Source organism: Sander vitreus, chromosome 8 (assembly GCF_031162955.1).
Source record: "Sander vitreus isolate 19-12246 chromosome 8, sanVit1, whole genome shotgun sequence".
Lineage (NCBI taxonomy): Eukaryota > Metazoa > Chordata > Actinopteri > Perciformes > Percidae > Sander > Sander vitreus.
This window is the reverse complement of record NC_135862.1, coordinates 15,829,966-15,852,068: the sequence shown is the minus strand read 5'-3', so window position 1 is coordinate 15,852,068 and position 22,103 is coordinate 15,829,966. Positions and strand designations below refer to the sequence as shown.

The following is a 22,103-nucleotide window of genomic DNA, read 5'->3' as shown; positions in this document are numbered from 1 at the left end:
TCTTGAATATTTGCTTACACTTCCAATGCCCCATAATCATTCCAGTAATGATAGTGTGTTTGCTTTGTCCAAACACACACATACACATGAGCATATACACACAGAGAACGCTGAGACGATGATGGATGTGAAGAAATTACAGGCCAAAGGTACTGGGTCTCCTTCTAGTCATTTAAATACACAAAATACATAAACATAGGATGACTACACTAAAATCATATTAAATTTATATTGAAACAAACTATTAGTAAAATCATAATGTTCACATGGGCAGCCAGTTGTTGGCAGAGATGATACTCATTTTGAATCCATCAAAGTCAGCCAGACTCTAAGGCTAAAGCAGAACAACACAATAATGTTATCCTTATTAATGCCGGAGATTACTTAGCTTAAAGTCATCAAATTACTTTATGCAAGTGTTTCGTATTCTGAGTAATGAGAAACAACCGTGTTTTAATATGTTCCAGTGATGCAAATGTATTTGAGTCAGTAGCAATGAATACCTGAGTGATTTTGTTGGGAGACATTAAACGCTTGAATAAAAATATCTTTAAATATCAAAGGCTTTGGTTAAAAAACAACATCTACCCAGAGGGGAAAATTGTACAATTACCTACAATGTGCCAGGCTGCTTGCCAGTTGAAAACCAGGTCATGGAAAATGTACATATCCAGCGCAGAGAAAAGGCAAAACCACATAGTTACATATGGAGTCCTATAGCATTGTCATTATTCATGTATACAAATATTTTTTTCTTTGTTTACAATACCAGTATATACAATACATTTCCTCTCTGTTGACTGAAGTGAGTCAGAATAAATCACAGTAACACAAACACATATACTAAATCAAATGTATGATTCACCACCATCACCTCTGGCCTCTACACTGTATTAACAGTCTAAAGTGTGCCATGTCATTACTATAACAGCAGTCTAAACCTACATGGCTATTACATGGGTTTCTAAATAGAGAGCATCCTGTCACGACGCTGAGTGTGTGTGAGTGAGAAAATGGGAACTTGTTTCCTGAATGCTTCACGGAGGCAATAAGCATTAGCCTTGTCACAAGGTCAGGGTTCAACAAACCAGAGGTATGGTAGCAGGAGAGAAGTCACATGAACACCTCACTGGCAACTGATGTTTGAGGTTATTGGCTGCCAGGCCTTCAGCAGGTGTACAAACACTTCACTCTATATTCTAAACAACATGCAGCAGCTTCTGGTGAGCAGATGCTGTCATCACCTGGCACAGAGCTGGAGGTAATGCTGCTTTTAGAGTGGTGTTTTCTCCCACATTAAAATCTGTCTTAGTGGGTCTGTGTCTAATTATGATTTCTATCCCCGACCCCCTATGGCATCCTCAAAAGCCAACTCTAAAATATGTTAGCAAGATCCCATTAAAATGCTGCTATTAGCTCCAGTTTGTGCTGCTCATGTATTATCATTTCATTTAAGTTTGAGCTAAACATTTTTGAGAAATAAATAGCAGATTAACAACACTTATCCCTCTTCTGAAAGCATTTCTAGAATCCTGAAAGACTCTTCTAACCAGGTGGATGAAAACATATTTTGTCTGCTGCATGAAAGAAAAACAAGTTTCCAAAGTTGTAACTGTTTTCTAATCCAAACAAAGAAGGTAGCCGGGAACGACGTATGTCCATACTCAATTTGTACAACATAAACCCAAATGAAGTTTAATTATAGGTTATATTTCCATTATTTTATACTGTCATACAAAACATTTGTTTTTCGTATTGTACAAAACAAACACCGAGATATGTCAATTCCGGGAACCTGTATAGGAAATGCAGTTCTAGCAACTTGGGAAAAAGACTTTTTCTTTTATCTTGGAGTAAACATATTTTTGCAGCTAGATAATTGAACGAGTCTGTGAGGATTCTGAAAATGCATCAAAAACAACCATAAGTGTTAAGTTGTTAAACAACTTTCTGGGATTTTCATAGATTACCTTATATTTCTTTTTTGGAAAACGGGTGCTTAGCTGTGATTCGAATGTAATGGTAATACATGAGAGGCGTAAACTGGGGCTACTTTGATCTGGGATTCAAATATATATGTTATTATAAGGTTAAGCATAAGAAACAAACAATCAGCACAGCCCTGATGATGCTTTTTTCACTGCAGCATAAAATAAACACACTTTCTGTCAGTTGGTTGAGTAAGAACATAATACGAAATGACTTGCAACATGTGTTTGCCAGAGCTGGGTGGCATTTTCCCTGAATGCAGCAGACAAAAGCTAACCCAAGAAACACATGATGCAGAACAAAAAATAAATCATGAGTGAAGGCGTATATAGATTAAAGAAAGTGTCTGTCATCCAGGGCCTTATTTGTTTGTACTCTTTCCCAGGCTGCCTGGATTCATTAACACGTATCCCTTGGCAGCACCCACTTTGGCACAGAGCTAGAGTAGAGCTGGAGGACGACCACGGCTGTGCAGCCTCCGCACACCAGGAAATGAGGACATGTCTTCTCCACCCATCCACACTCAACCTTAAGGCTCTAACACACCAACCCGACGGCCGACCTTCGGCAGAAAAAGCAGTCGGACTGACTGCCTCCCGAAGTTGGTCAAAAAAGTGCCTCGGAACACACCGAAGCGACGCCGACTTGAGAATACGTTATGCACGTGTGCAAGACGTAATACGTCTCCATAACAGCAGGCGGCACTAGTCTGTATTGACGGCCAAAAAATTAAAACGGGCAGCTAATTGGACGATCGTGGCACGTGGGTCTGGTTTCTCCGGAATTTCAAAGCCAGACCATCCTGGCAGCTCGTTCGGAATACAATCTCATATTTTACAAAAATAGTTCACTGAAACGTGTTTCTGAAAACATTTTAAGAAATAGGCCATGCAGTTGCTGAGTCTTCATTTCAGATCGACAAAGGTCAGTTTAAAAGATTTTCGTCAGATTTTGAGAGACTCTAGTCACGCTCATCCTGCTCGTCATTTCCGGATTAGCACTCCACCAATCAGATTGGTCATTGAGTCCGACTGCCCGCCTTCCGATTCAACATGTCAAATCGGCCCAAATGAAGTCCAACGGCTCCTCCGACTGACGATGGCACGGAACACACCGAACAGATTCGAGTCACTGACCTCGCCAGACTGTCCGACAACCGATAATCGGGTTGGTGTGTCAGGTCCTTTTCCCCACACTGCACAGCACCCTCCACTTGCACATCAATTTTCTCCATCTATGCTCCAGTGTCATCTGGCCCAGTCCTGAAGGCAAGTGTATTGAATATTTGTATGCTTTGGTTCAACCGAGGTAATTAAAAGTCTGAAGCTTGAGAAAAGTAATGCAGATTTTAGATTACAGAAACAATGAGCATAGTGGATGCTGGGTGAAGTAAATGGGCAGCCATTTAGAGACAAAGGAGGCAGTCCTAAGATGTTGTTTCCAGTCATTACTGCCTTGCTTTGTTTAAACCCCCTAAGCTGGCCAGGTATACCCCCTCAGCTCCTCCTTACCCTCACTCTAACCCACAATGCACCTGGAGCAAGGCCAGGGCTGCTGTTAATTTGGCCTCATTATTAAGTTAAATGCAGCACGGGCGGAGGTGCTAGAGCTAATGAGCAGTGCAGAGCTGGCTGTGTTGCACCCAGCCTTCTGTCCCAGCCATTAGAAAAATTAGAGAGTGGAAAATGAGTCAAGGGTTGTGGAGGCCTTAATTGAAGTCTTGAATGAAACTGTCTCTGATCTGAGTAAACCCTGCGCTGACTGGGAAGGTCTCAACCCTCACTTAGAAACAGAATAGCTCCTGTTGGGGCCAGAGTTAGGTAGGACACGATACACAACTTTAAATGCTGACATAAAGTCGACCAAGAAATTCATTTGCAATATTTTCCAGCCATTGTATGTGCATATGTATGTATTTATACGTATATATGTGTTAGAGAGACCCCTTTTGGTTGTGTTTATGCACAAGATGGTATCTGAGTTGTGTGGGTGGCAGGGTTTCTGATCAGGGGGAGCTGTGGCTTTAGAGGAGAAGGTCAGAGCAGGGGCACTACAAAAATACACAAGTGAGAGACAAACAGGGCACTCAGCGTATCAAAAGTTACACTTAAGGCTTTTAAAGAGTGGAAAAAATACGGATTTGTATGGTATAACTGTTCAAAGTTGTCCACTCCTCTGGAATAGTATCCTTCTTAAGTAATCTCAGGGACCATCACTCAGTTAAGACCGTGAGAGACTGGGAGGTTTAGGAGTCTCTATGTTTAGATGACTTTGAGGGTTTTTCCTCTGCAGCATTTCTAAATTGTCAAAACACGACCACACTGGCATTCATTTGCACTTCATCCCAACACAGCTTATCCTGACCACACATTGACAATGTTTTTCTGGGAGATAGTGCGGAGATAGCTGGCCAAATCTTTGAAACCAAATCAGCAGCTTATAGAGATCAACAAGAGGCTCCATTTCGATATTAAAAGAGAAAGAAAGATCAGTTCTCTGTTTAGGTTTGGCTGAACTCTGCTAGGAGGAGATAATAGCCTGAGGTTGGAGGAACATAGGAGGCAGATGATGACGACGATGATGTAGTGTGTGTGTCTGTAGTTTGTGGGTGTTTCCTAAAATCTGACAAGACATCTCTGCTTAGATTTGTCTCAAGGGTCAGAGGTTGTAGTAACTGAGCTGTGTTCAAGTGCCTCATCCAGGCTTTTGTCTCCCTCTCCCTTACGTGTGTGGCTGCTAGAGACAGTGAACAGCAAATTCCTGTCAGAGTATTGTTCTCCTGCAAGCCCGCTTCTGATGGAGAGCACTTAGCCATGTTTATAGCTGTACAGGTTTAAAGAGAGGCCAGGAGCACAATGGAGCAGGGCAAGTTGGCTGCAGCACTACTGTGTGGGAAACACCATTACACACCAAGGAATCAAAACAAAGACACAGAAGGGGAAAAACTCTGCAAGGATTAAAGGAAATTGCCATTTTTTCCCATTCTATTCTGCCACGTTGAATTTGACAGAAAACATTTCCTCAACACAACAGCGATATTAGCCAAAAGGTCCTCTGGCACAATAATGGACCTTTAAGAAAACTGACAACAGACATTGAGGTCATTAGTGCATCTGTCAAAAACATTTTGTATTCAGTCAAAAATATTTTTCAGGCATTGAAAAGCCTCACTTTTACAAAAGCTGTCCTCTGATTGGAGAATGCCTCTTTCTCAGTGAGCCATTGGCTGGGTGAATGGGTGGGGGCATAAGGCCATCTATAGGGCAGTGTTGTGAAAATGATTGCATCAATGTGCATGACACTGCTAACTGGTTGTAACAGCTCTTACTTTATGTTGACTTCCCGTCATAAGAACAAAAATCTATGCATACTTGGCGTCAGTGTAGGTAAAGGGCAGACGCAGACGCCACATTAAAGGGATAAAACTGGAGTTTGGGTTTTGAGTAAATGTTTGGTTAACTCAACTTCATCACATGTCCAGCATTTAACTAAATAGTGTGCTGACATTGACCATCACATACAATGAAGGCAGCCAGTCTTCTCGTGGTGGCCTTCTCACCTCATCCAGCCTGTGTGACCTGTCCTTCAGCCCCCCCCTCAAATGCTTTAATCCAGCTAACCTTGTCAAAACCACCAGACCTCATTCAGAACAAGCAGATGACTCTCTGCACGCCAGTGGCCTCTATAAATAGAAATTTCATTGAGGAGCAGCAGGCTGAATGGGAGGTATTGTAAACAGCGGGCCAGCCTAAAGCCTTACACAGGGCTAACCTGGGAAAGTGATGGAAAGTGACATGCTGCAGCCATGAGGCATGCAGTACAATAACAAACTGACACCGATGTACCACTGTCCTTCACTTCACGTGTAAAGGTTTTACCTCACACTGTTAACTGCCCAAAATCTACTTGCAAACAGCATAGTAAGAACATTCTTTGGGTGAAGCGACAAAACAATGTGGTTTATGTTTATTTCTAAAGTAAGAACACTGTCTCTGAGAGATTTACTTACTTTTCTGTGACCCCCTTAAAGTGCCCATATTATGAAAAAAACACTTTTTCTGGGATTTGGGGTGTTCTTTTGTGTCTCTGGTGCTTCCACACGCATACAAACTTTGAAAAAAATCCATCCATGCTGTTCTGAGTGAGATACAGTTTCTGAATGTGTCTTGCCTTCAGTCTCCGGGTGAGCTGTTCAAAATCGGCACGGCTTGTAACGTCACAAGCCGAAACGAGCTGGCTAACCGCAACCGTCAGCTTGTAGCATTAGCGTTAGCATGCTACCTCGTTCTCAATAGCAAAGCACTGCTACAACACACACAAGTTCACCATAATCTACAAAAGAACTACTTACATGTGCGCCCTCATTTAGAAGTCTCCCAGCTAATCCTGCCTTGTAACTGACCGAAGTTGGAGAAAGAGTCTTTCTTTTACTGTCTGTGGAGCTAGCTAGCTGACATGATCTACATCTGAGCTACTGCGCATGTGCGAGTGCAAGCAAAGATAGTACAGAAGAAGAAGAAGAAAAGAGGTCTCACTCTGTAGCTAAAACAGAGACCAGGTGGAAAGAGGATCTGCAGCAGTGAGAGAGAGCTGTGCAGTACAACAAAAATGTGGTGTTTTTTGAAAATTAAACCATGTAAACCTATTCTGGTACAACCTTAAAATACAATTATGAACCTGAAAATGAGCATAATATGGGCACTTTAAACATAAAAAAAATTAAATATTTGCAGAAAGACGAACACTGCATTTTATCGGGGTGATATGTTGGGTAAATCAAAGGATTATTTTGTGAACGAAACTGTGCCATTCAGTGACGTCAAAAACATCTCATTCAGTCAGTTCAGCTATTTGCAGCGTGATGGATGTATTTGATGGGCGAGACAATTTGATCAGCGAGGCTAAGCACAGCACACATATCTATGGGCCTTGCTGTTGGTGCAACAGAACAGCAGGGGTCTGACTCTGACTTTGACACACGTCTGGGAAAGGAACAGAACTAGATCATAGGTGCTTCTATCCACATCTCGTTCTTTTTGTCCTCAAAATCTTTAACACATGGACCATTATTAAGGGAGCCTAAACAGTCACCTACCAAACCAACACAAAGAGAGAGAGAAAGAGTGAGAGCGAGAGAGTCTGAAGCCTTTTTAAGCCACTCATTTGATTCACAATTCACACGCAGATCCCAGCCAGGGGGCAGGGATTTTGAGGAGGAGAGATCAGTAGCCAGGCTTAACTTAAAATGTCAAATGCTTTACTTTGACTTCATGGAAAAAAGACAGTTCAGAGAACCCGACAGACCACATGCTACCAAGCATTTTTTCCCTACTTACTTGAAAAAAATCTCAGAAGCAACAGGTACAGACGGTCTCTTTCACCGAGCTGTAGTAAAACAACGAGGCGCTTCAGCCCTGAAGGCCAGTGATACCTGATCATCAAACTGCCACCAATTAGAGCATTAGGAGAAGTCATTTATTTTGCCTATGTTAAAGAAGGTGCTAAACTCCATGAACCATTCCCTCATACCCCTGCTGAAATTTCATCCAGAGCAGCCCTGGCCCCACGGAGAGAAAGAGGGATATTGAGGGGCTAAGTGAGACGAGGGCCCTGGAGACCGGGCTCACCAGAGTAGACCCTGCCAGTCCAGGGCCAGCCAGAGAAATGACAACCCCCCTCTATCATTCCTCCCCTCTCTCCCCTCCTCACTTCACAGCCCGGCTGGAGGACTTGGTACTACAAATTCACTGTTCACGACAGAAAAAATCTGCGTGCTCAGAACGATCAGTCATGAAGGGGCTACCAGAGGGCAAGGGGTTTGAGTTGGTGACTGATGCCCTCCCCCTTTTCAAGCTATGACCTAATGCAGGTAAAGGGTGAGGCTTGGTGCTAGACTGCTCCCCTCACTTCAGCCCCACACCCAAACCTCCCCATTTAGGTATTTGTTAAATCTCATGCCCTGAAACCACTGCCTGTACAGGAACAGATTGGGTGTTGGGCAGCACACAAGTTTCCATGCATGGTAGGCAGTGAAAGGAGAGCCCAATAAGCTTCCAGCCTACCCAATTCCACCCCTTACTGAGTAACAAGTGTCTTGAACAACTAAAACAGCAAGAATATGCAGCCCTTCAGGTTATCTAATTCAGTATATACAACTGTCAGCAAAAATATAGGGTTTTATTCATAAATTAACATTTAGAAGTGGAAATTGCCATCAGAGAACAAAGGGAGGAAAAAGACACGATGGAAAGATGAACTCTGGAGCACACGCAGGCTGTCTTGTTTGGTGAACAGGAAATAGTGTGTTTGCATGGTGTCTTATCTGAGAGGTGTTTCCAGGTGCTGCTCAAGTGGTTTATCTGATTTAGCCTCCTGAAGATTGTCAGCTAACACCTGAGCTGTCATTTACCCAGTTACAATTAATACATCACTGTTAATGCCTTAAACCAAATGTCTAACACAGGTCTACACAGCAGCATGAAGACGGATGTATCTTACTTCTCTAATTACATATACAGTAAAAAGCAATATCAAAGAAGAAATACTGGAAGTGGTAGTGATAAAATACTTTTTTTTGAGAGCGGTGAAAACTTATGAAAACAAAAACATATAAAATATTTTGATCATTGAAATATTAACACACTCACTATTTGTAGCTATTGCAGTCATTCTTTACAAACATGCTACAAAGGCTTCACCTCTTCTGATGAACAGCACCCTCTGCTGCTCAGCCTCTAAACTACCCATCCATCTTCTTTCAATACAGCATAAACTGTTCAGGATCAAGAGGGTTGAAGCCTATCTCAGCAGTTCATAGTCCTAACACAATAAAAAAAAAATCATATAATAACATATTTATTGAGAAGATTGTCGATAGGCTCTGACTAAATGCACACATACAATGCCTTTAAGGTTGTCATTACAAAAAAACCCACTGTTAACATTTTGTCCTCCACAATGAATGCCATTAATCACCTCTCTGGGAAAAATACAGAAGAATATAGTCAGCATATTCTTTTAATGTGGGTCAAAAGTCTAGCATCCAATGAGTCATATAGTATGCAGTAATGTATCATTATGATCAAATTGTATTAATACTGTATCATTATGATCAAATCTGTATTAATACTGTATCATTATGAACAAATCTTATTAATACTGTATCATTATGAACAAATCTTATTAATACTGTATCATTATGAACAAATCTTATTAATCGCAACGTCCAAATCCAACAGCAGAAATCTCTGGAAAACTGATCACTTATGACAGCCAACTTTTCTCTCTTTACAATCCAGAAAAGGCAAACAACAGAAAAAAAATATAAAATAAAATGCAGTGTAAGCGTATTTAATAATCATACAGATCTTCTCTTAAATTTGTCATTTTAATGTAAATCAGTCTTTATTATTTTTGTCTAAATTGCTCAAGACAGATGATTAGGTATAATTTCCTACAATCAAGAGTGGCGGTCCTGTATCAAGAGTCAATCGCAAACTGGGGAAGAGGATATTTCATCCAGCGGCTCTGCACAGGGCTCCAACAATAACACCTCTCACTGAAAGGAAATTCTTCCGCCTCCTCTGCTCTCGGCTGGAACACACAGCTCTCTTAATCCGGCTCTGGTAATGAGGTCATTTCACAATATAATTTTCTCTCTTCCTTTTTTTCATTTAACAAATTAAAATCTGGCGTCTGCCTGAACACAGGAACAAAACTCTATGATTGATCTCTATCTTTAAATAAGATACTTTCTTTACAAAACTATGAATGATTCAATACGATATGATGAAAGGGAATATTTCCATATGAGAATCTTTGATCCTTTAAGATATTCAGTAGTGTCTCTCCAGCTCAGATCAGAGGCCTTTAGTGAGGTGGGAGTGGAGGGACGAGGTGGTAAGGCAGTAATGGAACAGACAAACAGAGATGTTGTTGAGAGCTATGCCCTGCCAAAACTAACTCTGATCACTGCTCTGAAACCATCTGATCGCAGGAGCAGCCAGCCTGGCCTTAAGTGGAGGTGACAGTGTGTCTAGGAGACACATTACAAGTCAGAGGAAATTGGAGATAAACAGATAAAAGAATGCAATCTCTGCTGGAAGTAACAAGGCACAGGGGGCAGGAAATAAACCTGTATTTAAGCTGATTACCCCAGTCCCAGCCCCTTTCGGCAGCTCTGTACAGCCCGGGCCTCACCACTACCAACGCTGTTAATTAGAGATTTGCTAAAGGGAAAAAAGACAGCCTTGTCAGACTTGCAGGAGTGTTAGTGATGGCTGGCTGGAGGGGGACATGCAGGGCTCTTAATTGGGTCTGTATGCTGTATCGGTGGCTGGCTGGAGCGCTGGTGATGATTGCTGTGAGCAGGTGGCCGTGGTGGCAGCTCCATGCAGGCTGTCCCAGGCCAGCCTGTCTGTTCTTGTCAGGACCTGGAACACTGAGCAGACAACTCCTGAGCCCTGCACTCATTACGCCAAGTTGCCCACCCTGTTGCCTAGCAACACCCTCACAGCCCCTTCACAACACTTCCTCCTAGTCCCACAATGTAACCCACAGTCGCAGAGAACTACTTTCACACAGTCCAGCTATGGATAAAAGATGAATGCTCTGCTACCTCTCGGTGTCCTCTTTAAATACAACATGTAAGCCAGTCATAATGCATTGTCTTTTCCAATCAGCAATGTACACCAAATAGTATGATGCCATGGACAATCAATGGAAGCAGGAAAACCACTCTGATTCATCACTGTCTCCCCATTAGTGTGTTTTATATGAAACCATCTTCTTGACCTTCATAATGTTCTCTGCTGCAACTGAAAAATGACATTGAGGACTTAATCAGAGATTCAGTATCCGTTTTAATCCAAGGTGTGTGTCTGGATTTTAATCAGACAATGTCTCAGACACGCCACAGCTGGTCATACATGACATTTGCGATTACGATCTGCCTACTAACAGTACATTAAACACGTGAGCACACAAATGCAGACATGAAGCTTTCACACACGCACAGGAGTAGTTAAGATCTTGAAAGCATTCTTGTTAAATCTGCTGTCGACTTTATCTGGCAGTAATCTCCATTTGCACCAGAGTGCAGCAAAAGTAGAAGTGGGGAGGGGGGCAACTTCATGCAAATATTGCTTGTGACTTTAACTGCAATTTTGTCTTCTAAACAGTCCTGGTGCAAAATGAGAATCGTACACAACTGCGTGAGGCAAACTTTACAAGGAAAACTTGTTAGGACTGCATGGGGACAGAACATTTTCGATGCAGTATTGTTTTTTCTCAATGTATTACCAAATGTCATCAGTTCATTGGGGAAATCTCTGTCCCAAGAGGACCTAGCGTTTCTTTTGCTGCGGTTAGATTACTTGGACAGTCATCAGCCAAAGTTTCATGATTCAATGGAATTTTGATGAATGCTACAAATGAAGTGTAAAAGAATCAATCATGTCAGGGTTTGACTGGACGGACTTTGGAGAAGGGCATGTGGAACAGTGCCTGAGCTGGAAAATGACAGGAAACAGTGGAATGACATCAGTTATGGCACAGTGCAAGGCCTGTTTAATGAAATGGAGAAGCCAATGGGCTTCTATGACGCCTTTTAAAACATGGAGCACACCTCGTGACACCAGTTGAGAATTTAAAAAGGACATATTTCATGCAACCGCAGAAGACATTGGAGCAGAATTGGAATCCAATCAAAACCAACATCACCCCCTAATATGCAGTGACTAATCTGGCAGTAATAAATGTTATTTTCACTTCTCTCTTCTCTAAGGGTTATGGCTTGAAACTAAAACGAAACCCACTTATTTTGTGCTGTGCCTATGATCTGTATTATTCAAGTTGATTTAATTCAGTCATCATTCCACTTAATGACAAACAGTCTCCACAGTCCTGTCAGTGTTCTGAATTGCGGCTGTCCAGTGTTGAAAAAGGTCAATATTAAATCATAGCCCCACCTTAAAGGCTCTCTCTAACATAACAATCCACATCAGGGCTTGTCCACATTCTGTAGTGCCGCTCCAGTTACTGAAGTCGTAGAGAGAGGGAAACTCTCAGCCCGAGACCCACTTCTTCCTGCCAAAAAGCCCACAGCATGTGAAAGCTGAAAACCCAAAGGGTGATCATTTGTCACGGGCAGTTCACACGTCCGGAATGTCTCAGTTTGTGCACTCAGAATATCAGACAAGATGGGTGGTGTTCCTAGAGATCAGGGCCACTCTCATGTCGGGCGATCAAAGAGAGCAGGGCTGGCGCTACAACGTTCACACGCAGCTGTGTCTTCCCTGGGGTTGCAGTTGGGCTGCGGGTGCTAGACCTCACTGTGGAAGTGCCTGTACATAAATGGTTTTGTCACGGTGTTCACACATTCCTCCAACCAATGGGCCTGCTCTGCTTTATTAGCACAGGCTGCCATCCTCACAGCTGATTGCTGACATCACCTCATTAGATACACATGGACTTCACAGAGGGAATACAACGATAACATAACACCATGATTAAGGTGACGTGGAAATGGTCTACAGTTATCTATTCAAGTAAAAATTTCACCATCTTTGAAATCATTTTTGTCAAGGTAAAATTTGGACATTTTGGGAGATACACTTTTCTTCCTTTTCGTTAGATGAGGAGATTGATACCATGTGGTTTTACAAGAGGTTTTGTACAGATTAAATACACACGATAATTAATAACGTTAATAATCAGCATTAGAGGTGCTGGTAGGTGGATTTTGTTATTTTTGGACAGAGTCAGGCTAGCAGTTTCCCACCATTTCTACCATTTCCATAATTTTAAGCTAACAGTCCTCTAGCTGTAGCTTCAGTGACAGTGGTATCAATTCTCATGTTTCTCAAACCTTTTATTTTTAAATATCTAACAGTTTGTTTAAACATCACTATGGCTATGGGAAATGTGATGTGAGGCTTTGGCTGAGGGCTTGGTTATAATGAGAGTTAGGAAATCAAGGGGAAAGGCAGGAGAGCAGTACCTGTGCTATGGTCTTTTCATGAAGAATGTGAGGAATGCCCAAACCTCTGTAGTCAATATTTGCTTTAGATGAAATGATAAGAACAGCTTAGTCTCTCACCAACTACAACTGGGCTGGCAGCCAAAACACTGAGCCCATACGCTGAGCATTACGTTTAGAACATGACACACAGTCCCATACAAACAAACGTTGATTACACTCTGTTACCTAGCTGATGCTACGTCACGATCACAGCTAGTCCTATGGGAGCAATCTGACCTTGTGTTTGTCATTTGACCTTTGTCCTTGGCATCAGCACCTCAGACGTTCCTTTGCCCAGTGCTGTACTGAGTCTTATTTCACAACCCTGACATATTTTTACTCTTTTGGGTTGTGGTGAATAGGGTCAAAAGGATATGTTTATTTTCACCTTTCTCCAAAACATCTTTCACCACATTTTGTAACCAGGCAGTTGGATATTTGAGATTGAAAAGGCTCACTAAAAGAAAAATGAGCCTGCAGACTTACTAATAATGAATCATTATGAAAAGAAAAAACTACAGCAGAAAAGGAAAACAGTAGATTTCCTCCTGGCTGGTTTGACATTACAAGGATGTTTAACTTAGGGTACCAAGGGAGGTGAACTACGCAGACTAATACACCAGGCTCAGGAGAGTGAGAGAGTGAGCAAAAAAGAAAGAAAGAGAGGGAGAGAGGAAAATGGAAAATGTAATTAATCACACTACAGTCAATGGGCCTGGTCTGGTGGAGGTGTTCTTGAGTTCTGGGTTTGTTTGTCAGTCTTGAGAGAAAGGCCAGTGGAACAGCAGTGCTGTGTATGGGTGGTCAATTAGTTTACAAACTTCAGCTGTGACAGAGGCATTCTCCTCAGCCCAAACTCCCTCATGCCATCCCTGACCAAACCACATCATATCAGGACCCAAACCTCATGCCATGATCTGAGGCATTCCCTGGGGCTGCAACATAAAGAAGCTCACTCAATTTAGCTCAACCTAAATCAACAGCCTTTTACTGTGGTTACATTGGATTGCCTTACATCCAGGATCTGCCAGCGCTTTTAGTCACTTTGCAGTTTTCCATGCGTCCGATCTACGTCTGAGAACCAGACCTCCACCACTCTGTCACTATGCTTTTTTAACTTCCCTGGGATCACAACATGTTGCACATCCTTTCCAATTTGACTAAATGTACTTAAACCTCTCTGGACAGATCAGTTCAACTATAAAAGCCAAATAAAAACCACATAAGCAGACTGAAATCAAATCTGAACATGGGATAAATATGCTTTCCTGAGCTTGTCATGAATAGGGCACAAAACCAAGAGTATCTCCTAGTACGTAATTGCTTCAGATAATAAAATGCTAATGGCAACAATGATCAGGTTTGCCAGTTGGACGAGGGAGTAATAGTTGGCTTTTACTACACTTGCTTGACGAATGAGGACGGCATCATAGCTGCAGTGGGCACCTAGCTATACAGTTACACACAAACATACATAAGAGTGTTGATAGACAAAAACCACACTGCGGATCATACCACACTGCTGTGGTTAATCTGGTGATTAACACTATTATCAATCATCTTCTGTGATGCCATGAAAGCAGGCCCACTGGGATTAAGCAGCTGACTGATTTAGTGTGAAAAGTCTAAATGTGCAAAGAACTAAGTTAAACTGGACAATTATTCTACATCTTCACTTACATGTAGAGGATTTCTACTCACTTCAATGATTACATAACATGAAATATGAACATGTTTCCTACTTCTGGCACTGTATACGGCATGTAAGGGTGCACGTGTCTATAAGCATGTTTTTAACCACATAATGTTAATTTGTGCACACATTAATCTGTATCAGTACACTTACACATCCAGGTATTCTCTGCTAAATTATGTAAACATATCTTTCTGGCTCTGTGTACGTGCAGAAGATTGTGCTGATTACAAATGAATGACCTCTAATACATTATTCCTGTTGTGTGTACGTGCCAATTTGCATGAATATGTGTGTGGGAGTTCAGGACAGGAAATGTAAAGGTTGAGGTAGTTCCTTGAAAACAAAGGTTCCTCCACATATCTTCATCTCCACATGAGTCCTTTCCATTGATAGGCGCCTGAGGCTCCTGTCCACATCACTTTACAGTTTAAGAGAGAACATCCTGGAGCTGTCACCCTCACCTTTCCCTTCACCTCCTATAGAAGGCTTGACCTATAGTGCATAACTGTAATGTAAAACATTACCTAAAATGTTAAACTGTGTTATACACGAGCACATTTGAGTGAAAAGCTCTGTTACAATGGGTGCCTTGTTCCTGACCCAGAGACAAATGACAGGCAATGCTGGCCATGATCTGGTTTTCCTCAGCTGTGATTGCAAGAGAGCCCATGATTCCCCAGTGACTCACCAACCCCATCAACTTCACAAGCACTTCACTGCTGTTTACAATCTTATCTCTCTGGGGCTCACCTTACAATCTGTATCATTATCTTCACTCCCTCTCTCCTTCGCCATCTTCCCTCCTCTATTTCCATGCTCTTACTCTGTGTTTACTGCCACAATTGAAAATGAAGTCATTACTTCCTGACTCCACTGTTCAAAGGTCACCCTCCTCTTCTCTCTCTTGTTCCCTGCGTCCTTTCCTCCTCTCCCTTTAGGGAGGCCCCTCATCCAACACGCCTAGCACGGCATTCCATAGACGTTGGGAGCACCTTCAAACACTGCACAAGCAGCACTCGCAGCGGCATGCAGGGCGACTGAGCCCCTCAGCTGCCACCAGGCTTCAGCACTAGGCTCAAGCCCTGCCAAAGAAAGTTTTGATTGGGGAGAAATTGCAATGTAGCAGCAACAGAGTCCCCGTGATGACAAGGAAAAAGCAACTGTAGCTCTCAAGGAGCAGAGTGATAACTGTACACTATTAGCCACCTTCTTGCTGCTGAAACAAGCTCCAAGTAAAACCCTCATGCCAGAGTGGGGCCTCTCATGTGTGTGCTGGGAGGGTGGCAGCTGCGATAGTGGGGGGGAAGGCCTCAGAGCACCTTTTCGTCTGACCCCCAAATCCTTAAGGTCTCTAGTACACCGACACACAGCTCCAGTTTCACCCTCCCAAGGCTCACTATGTGCTTGGCTCTCAAAACAATATTGTTCTTGTACATGGTCACTTACCACTACACGGCAAATGAACAGTGCTGTAATAAACAGTCAATTAGTCCATTTGTTGACGACACAAATTTAATGGATTCCAATATTGACTATTTCCCTCCGTAGTTTAACAGTTGACGGAGATACATCAGAAACATCACTGCATGACTTCTTTCCTTGCAAAGATCATGACTCTTTGTATTTTTGGTAAAACCTGCTAGGTTTCAAATGCTTTAATTCACCTCTGAATATGGTGTTACAAAGCAGGTAAAAATTGCGAGGGGGCGATTTCTTTTCCTTCATAAAGTAGGCTAAAAATAACTAATTTACCCAGGCTTTACCGCTGCAGCAACAGGGTCAGACCACGTGAATATGGCATTTCTTGAAGCAGTTAAGTTGTCCATTTTTATCTATTTTTAAAATAATTACGACTTGATAAAGTCAAAGTATTAAAACTCGTTACACGAGTTGTCTAACTAGGATGTCTATCACTAGACTGTAACTGTAAGCACCTGTCCGTCAGCGTCTGAGGGCTGCTGCGCTGTGATGATACGGGTAGCTGGGTGCTCCTCGTCATCAGATTAAGATTCCTCATCAGATTAAAATGACGGGTCATTGATCTCTCCCCGATCCGATTCTCCATCACTCATGTCCAAATCTAGCTTGCTCTAGCTTCTAATAATGCAGCCGCCTTGTCGAAAGACATGTACACAAATCGCGTTGCTAGGCTACCGGCAGTGGTCTGAGCGCAGCACAGCAGCTTTTATAAGGGGGTTAAAATCACGGACATACGAATGAAGTAAGAGGATGGCTGGAGTGGTCGCTCTCTGTGTCAAATATCGCCCGGATGGGATTACATTGTTAGTAGTTGAAAGCCCCCTGCGATAAAGACGCCATGGAGACCTTGTAAAAGTAATTGTGTTATTGTGTTTGTGGTTGTGTTTTTAACAATTGGGCAGAAAATACAACTGAAGGGGCAAAGCCCCCTTTAGCCCCCTTTTGCCCCCTCGTGGCTCTTCCTCCTTCCGGAATCAATCCCAATCTCTTTCACCTGCCGGACAGGCGGGCTAAATTAGCATCACACAAACACACCCCCTCATGTGTCACACGTCAGTACTAACCCTATTGGAGCTAACTACATTCACTGAAAGACCTGTCGTAACAGGTGTACAATATTTTGTTGAACCGTGGTCATTACAGTAAAAGGGGAAGGGCCTATTTTGTTTTTTACATGCAAACTGCTTTACACTGCAACAAGTTCTAAAATTCAATGTTATGATATAAATTAGTCTTGTAGGTCACCGACGTACTGGATGTTTTAATTACATTTTACGCTTAAATAATTCTGAAATAGTAGGATTGATACAGTTTAGTGCAATCATTTTGGAAAAAAAGAATGACTATTATGACTATAAGAACTATAACATCTATATATTGGCACATGCCTGCTTGCAGCGCAGCTCAGAGAAGCACAGTTCAGAACAGTATTGACATTGACATACCTAATATATACCTGCTGTGTTACTGCAAGTGCTCCTGGGTCTTTAGTGGTGGCACTGCGTTGCACTGGACAGCTGCTGCTTGTCACCTGAAGCACAGACAACAAACTGTAGCAGTGTAAACTGCACTATAGCAGTGCAGTTTACAGATGAGCTAAAAAAGCATGCAGATTCACAAAAAGGGAAGACTATTTAGACATTCACACATGTGCCATGAGGGTGGGTGAGTGTGGGTGAGTGTGTGTGTGTGTGTGTGTGTGTGTGTGTGTGTGTGTGTGTGTGTGTGTGTGTGTGTGTGTAGGTGCGTGTGTGTGTGTGTGTGTGTGTGTGTGAACAGAGACAGAGAGGCTAGGTCTCTCCTTTTGGCTGGGCTGCATTGTTAGTCTCCAGTCCTGCCTGCGTGCTGTGATTATCAATGCACACATCTGGATGGACTTAGTCAAGGAATCCTATAAAGAACCTAATGGGCTCTTCTAACATTTTTGAAGACTGATTAAGAGCCGTTTCAGATCTTGTTCACATAAATGAGTTCCATCTGTGATTTATTTAAGTTTTAACTCCATTCAGTATATACAGTTACCTGCTCCCTTTCAGTGTAATGGGGGTTTGGGGGATTTAGGGGAGATTTCCATGATTTCTAGGTAATATGCAAGACTGCTGAATATTTACTTGGGGCAGCTCAGATACATGAATAAACATGGAGGGCTGCTCCATCGTGGAAATCGTAGGTGGTTCTGTACCATGACAACGATCACAGCTTACTTAACATAAACTAGCACAGATATTGTCAGAAATCTGGTTTTATAACCAATCTATTGTCAAAGCATGCAAACTGTTGTTATTTAAGTGTCACTCACTTTTAGTCTTGGTTATAATAAAGTAAAGCCACTATTTGGAGTCACGCCAGCATGAAAGGCAAATTTACACCTGCACATTAGTATGGTGAAGTAGCAAGCAGGCCTCGTTTTTAAGGCCTATTTGCCTTCCAACAGTGTGACCCTTATGTTTTATGAGGGAGACTAACACCATGAACTACATTTGTTACAAATTAGCCTCCTAGTGCAGTAAAGTTGACACCTGCCACTTCAAACCTTTCTGTAGAAAAGAGGACAGCCATTGATAACCGACTAAAAAGAAATGGCTGCATTAATACACATTCAATAGCCCGGCTAGCTAACTATTAACGTTAATTTTCCATCTGGCCAAACAACTAACGTTAGGGTAACGTTACTTACAGGCAGTTATAAGCATAGCTTCACGTTAGCCTATTATGTGCTCCGCTAACGTTAACTATTCGGCTGGGAACAGCAATAGCCAAACATCGCCGTCCCTTAGACAAGAATGGAACAACCACATTTTGTTCAAATAATGATCAAACGGTGTCAACCTTTACCCTCGATGATAATGCCCCAAGGCCGTCCATCCCCTTGGCGGCCATTACCGTCGTTTGAACACAAGATGTCGCCAGAATCAAAGTTCCTTCTCTATTAATGCTGCCTTTAGGTGCCTCTCTTGATGTCGTATTTCTGTGATTAAAGGCAGTGGAGTTGTGGATTATTTTTGACTGAAATTAATTAACAAAATGAACAGCGGAACAAAAGTATGATGAACATTTTTTTTTATTCTGCAATGTGTAAAGACATTTTTTCGAATTATTTTCTGGCAACAGGTTCGTAAAAACTTTTGGACTTCTAACAGCAAATGACTTTCACAGTCGGACGTTGTCATAGATGGTTGTTGCAGAACCACGGGATTCAAGCATGGATGTATTATAAAAACGGAGGTTTTAAGTGAGTCACTTTTACAATTGTAACGTTAGCTAGTAAACCTCTGCTCTGACAGTCCCATAGATCGTTCGTTCCCAAGACAAAAGTTGGAAATTTCCGATAGCATTTAATGTTACAATGTGTCCGGATATGACCGCATAACCACAGGAACCAAACTTTAGCTAGTAGCTGTATCTGTAGCATAACAGCTAAGCTATCAGTATTCAAAACAAAAGCTCTCGGAAGTACGTTATCTTGTTTAACACCGATTTCGCCGTTAATATGGAGCTGTAGGCAGAATTTAAAAACAAAGGTAATAGTCTCAAACTGGGTTTTATTATTGCCTGTGTGGAACGAATCCGTTTGGGGTGCCGCTAACGTTAACGTACTTAGCCAAATTGTTTTTCCGTAAGTTAGTTAGCAGTAACAAATCACAATACAATCTATTCACCATGTTTTAAATTTGACACAATCTGTACTGCTGTTGAGATTAAACGTCGTTCGTAACTAGATGTGGTTACATTGTAGTGTGGTGTATGTGGTGCATTACTATATTGTACTGTTTCATACTCCAACCAACTGACACTACAGTGGCTGTTAAGCTGATGAATGAAATCTAACGTTAAATAAATGGGATAGGAACAGTATGAAACCGCAAACTAGCTATATCTTCCCGTCATATTCCACACAGTTTGGACAAGTACACTTATAAGAATCCTCAATGATTTCAGTGAAGATACTTGCTGTCCAATACAAGTTATAAAGCAGACATTTGGACAGGTTGAAAACGTTGCCAACCTCTTTGTTATCAACATCTGACATGACAGTGTATCCCTGACTACTGATCTCTTCCCTTTCAGTGTAGAGGAATGGTCTGACTGCAGCAGTACCAGTAAAGATGCACAGCCGTCTGCAGGAGTTGAAGAAGGAAGAGGAGACTCTCCTCAAAATCAAAGTCATGCTACAAGACCAGCTGAACAGGTTGAAGGTGAGTGAGAGAGTTCACAGAATGAGCGTAGGGGTTTGTGCGGTACATGTGGTTTATATATTATGTGTTCACTCTGTGTTTCAGTTTGAAGAAGGGGCCTTGAAATCTATCATTAGTGCTCAAACAGAAGAAGGAGCCTCTCAACGCTCTTCTCCAGAAACTGAGGTAAATCACTGTACCAGAGAGAACACCTGGGGACAACCTTGCTAAATGCTCATAGCTCACAATGTGTCATATTAAGATATAATTAAATGATAATATTTATTTGCTTGTTTGTTGATTTATTCACATTTACATTGGTTTGTTGAAATTGAAGATCAGAGGTTTTCACTACACTACACTTCTGTACTGTCTTGCTAAGGTGTTATAGAGTGCAGGCCTGCATAACCTCAATGATATTGATTACATTTACATCTACACAAAAGTCAGGTTACTCTGAGTAATAACATTAAGACAGACAATTGGTAAACATGTGGGGGTTATTTTGAATCCCTCAACTTTTGGGGAATATTCACATTTCACGACTGTTTTTGTTTTCATTATTTCCTTCACTCAGAAACGTATGTAGCCTTCTTCAGAAGCTTGTTTGTGTCATTCAGTGATTCAGATAATTACGTAAATAATTTGTTTTTTAGTCAAAAACGCCTCTCCTTTCTGCGGCTAATACACTGTATATATGTATTTCGTTAGAGACATGATCATGATTGAACAGTATTTCAAACGTGTTGGCTAACAGTTTTAGACTCAAATTGCTACCAATTACTTTTAAGGCACAACAGGTATGCCCGTGAAAAGTGTGCACAGTCATAAACTACAACTACAAGAGTCATATAGGTGTTTATTGGTGCAGAGTCATTGAAAACAACTCACAAAGACCTACTCAGCTAGACATGTACTCTCACATTGATTTGAGCTTTGTTTTGTCATGAAAATATAACCGTGCCCAGAGTAATGTTAAATGACTATGAAAATTAGCAGCATGATAATATTTTACAAAGGTTGTTTCCTGGTTTCATAACTTTTTTTTAAAGTTCTGTCTTGCACACTTAGTTTGCACTTTTTAAGATGTAATTTAAAAGTGGTCAACAGTTTCATGTTTGTTTTGTTTCAGGTTCATATTAACCTTGATGATGAGAGCGAGATCAATCGAACCAAACTGCTACTGAATGCTGCTGTAGATTTTGATATGGAGGAGGAAGATGATGATGAGGAGGAGGATGAAGATGAGGAGGATGATGAAGAAGATGACAATGAGCTTGAGTTTGAGTTTGTGCCTGAGGACGATGAGGAAGATGATTACTGAGATTCTCAGTGTTTCATGGGGCTTCAATATTTGCACCACTGAAGAAGAACCACATGTTAACGGACATCTGTTTATTTGTTCACCTGTTTATCACTTATGAAGTTTAATTTATTTGGATGGAGTGAGTAACAGTTACAGTTTGATGATGTGTGGTGCTAACAGTACCCTCTCCTTAGCCTGATTTAAGGCATGTCATCCTGCACACCAAACCATGTTAGAATTTATGTGTCAAATTTTGTGAGAAATATCTCACTGAAATGCAGTAAGACAGTGTTATTAGGTGCTTATAGCTTACTAGACATATTGTGCATTTTGAGGATTAGCATTAAAATGTATGGCTGGGCCATATAAGAAGATAGTGTGTATGCCTTATGTAAGAGATGATAATTGTAAGCACAAAATAAAATGTTTTGCATAGGG

The 22,103-nt window shown here is 41.6% G+C and overlaps 1 protein-coding gene across 1 annotated transcript; it reads left to right on the top strand.

Annotated features, from left to right (window-relative positions):
- Positions 1-19,540: 19,540 nt before the first annotated feature.
- On the top strand, positions 19,541-22,103 carry snapc5 (small nuclear RNA activating complex, polypeptide 5). Its single transcript, XM_078257070.1, has 4 exons — positions 19,541-19,705; positions 20,253-20,380; positions 20,465-20,545; positions 21,492-22,103. The coding sequence occupies exons 2-4, from the start codon at positions 20,291-20,293 to the stop codon at positions 21,681-21,683; spliced, it is 363 nt and encodes a 120-aa protein (XP_078113196.1). The 5' UTR covers positions 19,541-19,705; positions 20,253-20,290; the 3' UTR covers positions 21,684-22,103.

What these genes read in the sequence shown, in the direction of transcription:
- snapc5 (XM_078257070.1), top strand. Translation starts at nt 20,291, where the DNA reads ATGCACAGCCGTCTGCAGGAGTTGAAGAAGGAAGAGGAGACTCTCCTC. An exon ending in ACCAGCTGAACAGGTTGAAG is followed by an intron (nt 20,381 to 20,464) that starts GTGAGTGAGAGA and finishes TCTGTGTTTCAG; the next exon opens with TTTGAAGAAGGGGCCTTGAA. An exon ending in GCTCTTCTCCAGAAACTGAG is followed by an intron (nt 20,546 to 21,491) that starts GTAAATCACTGT and finishes GTTTTGTTTCAG; the next exon opens with GTTCATATTAACCTTGATGA.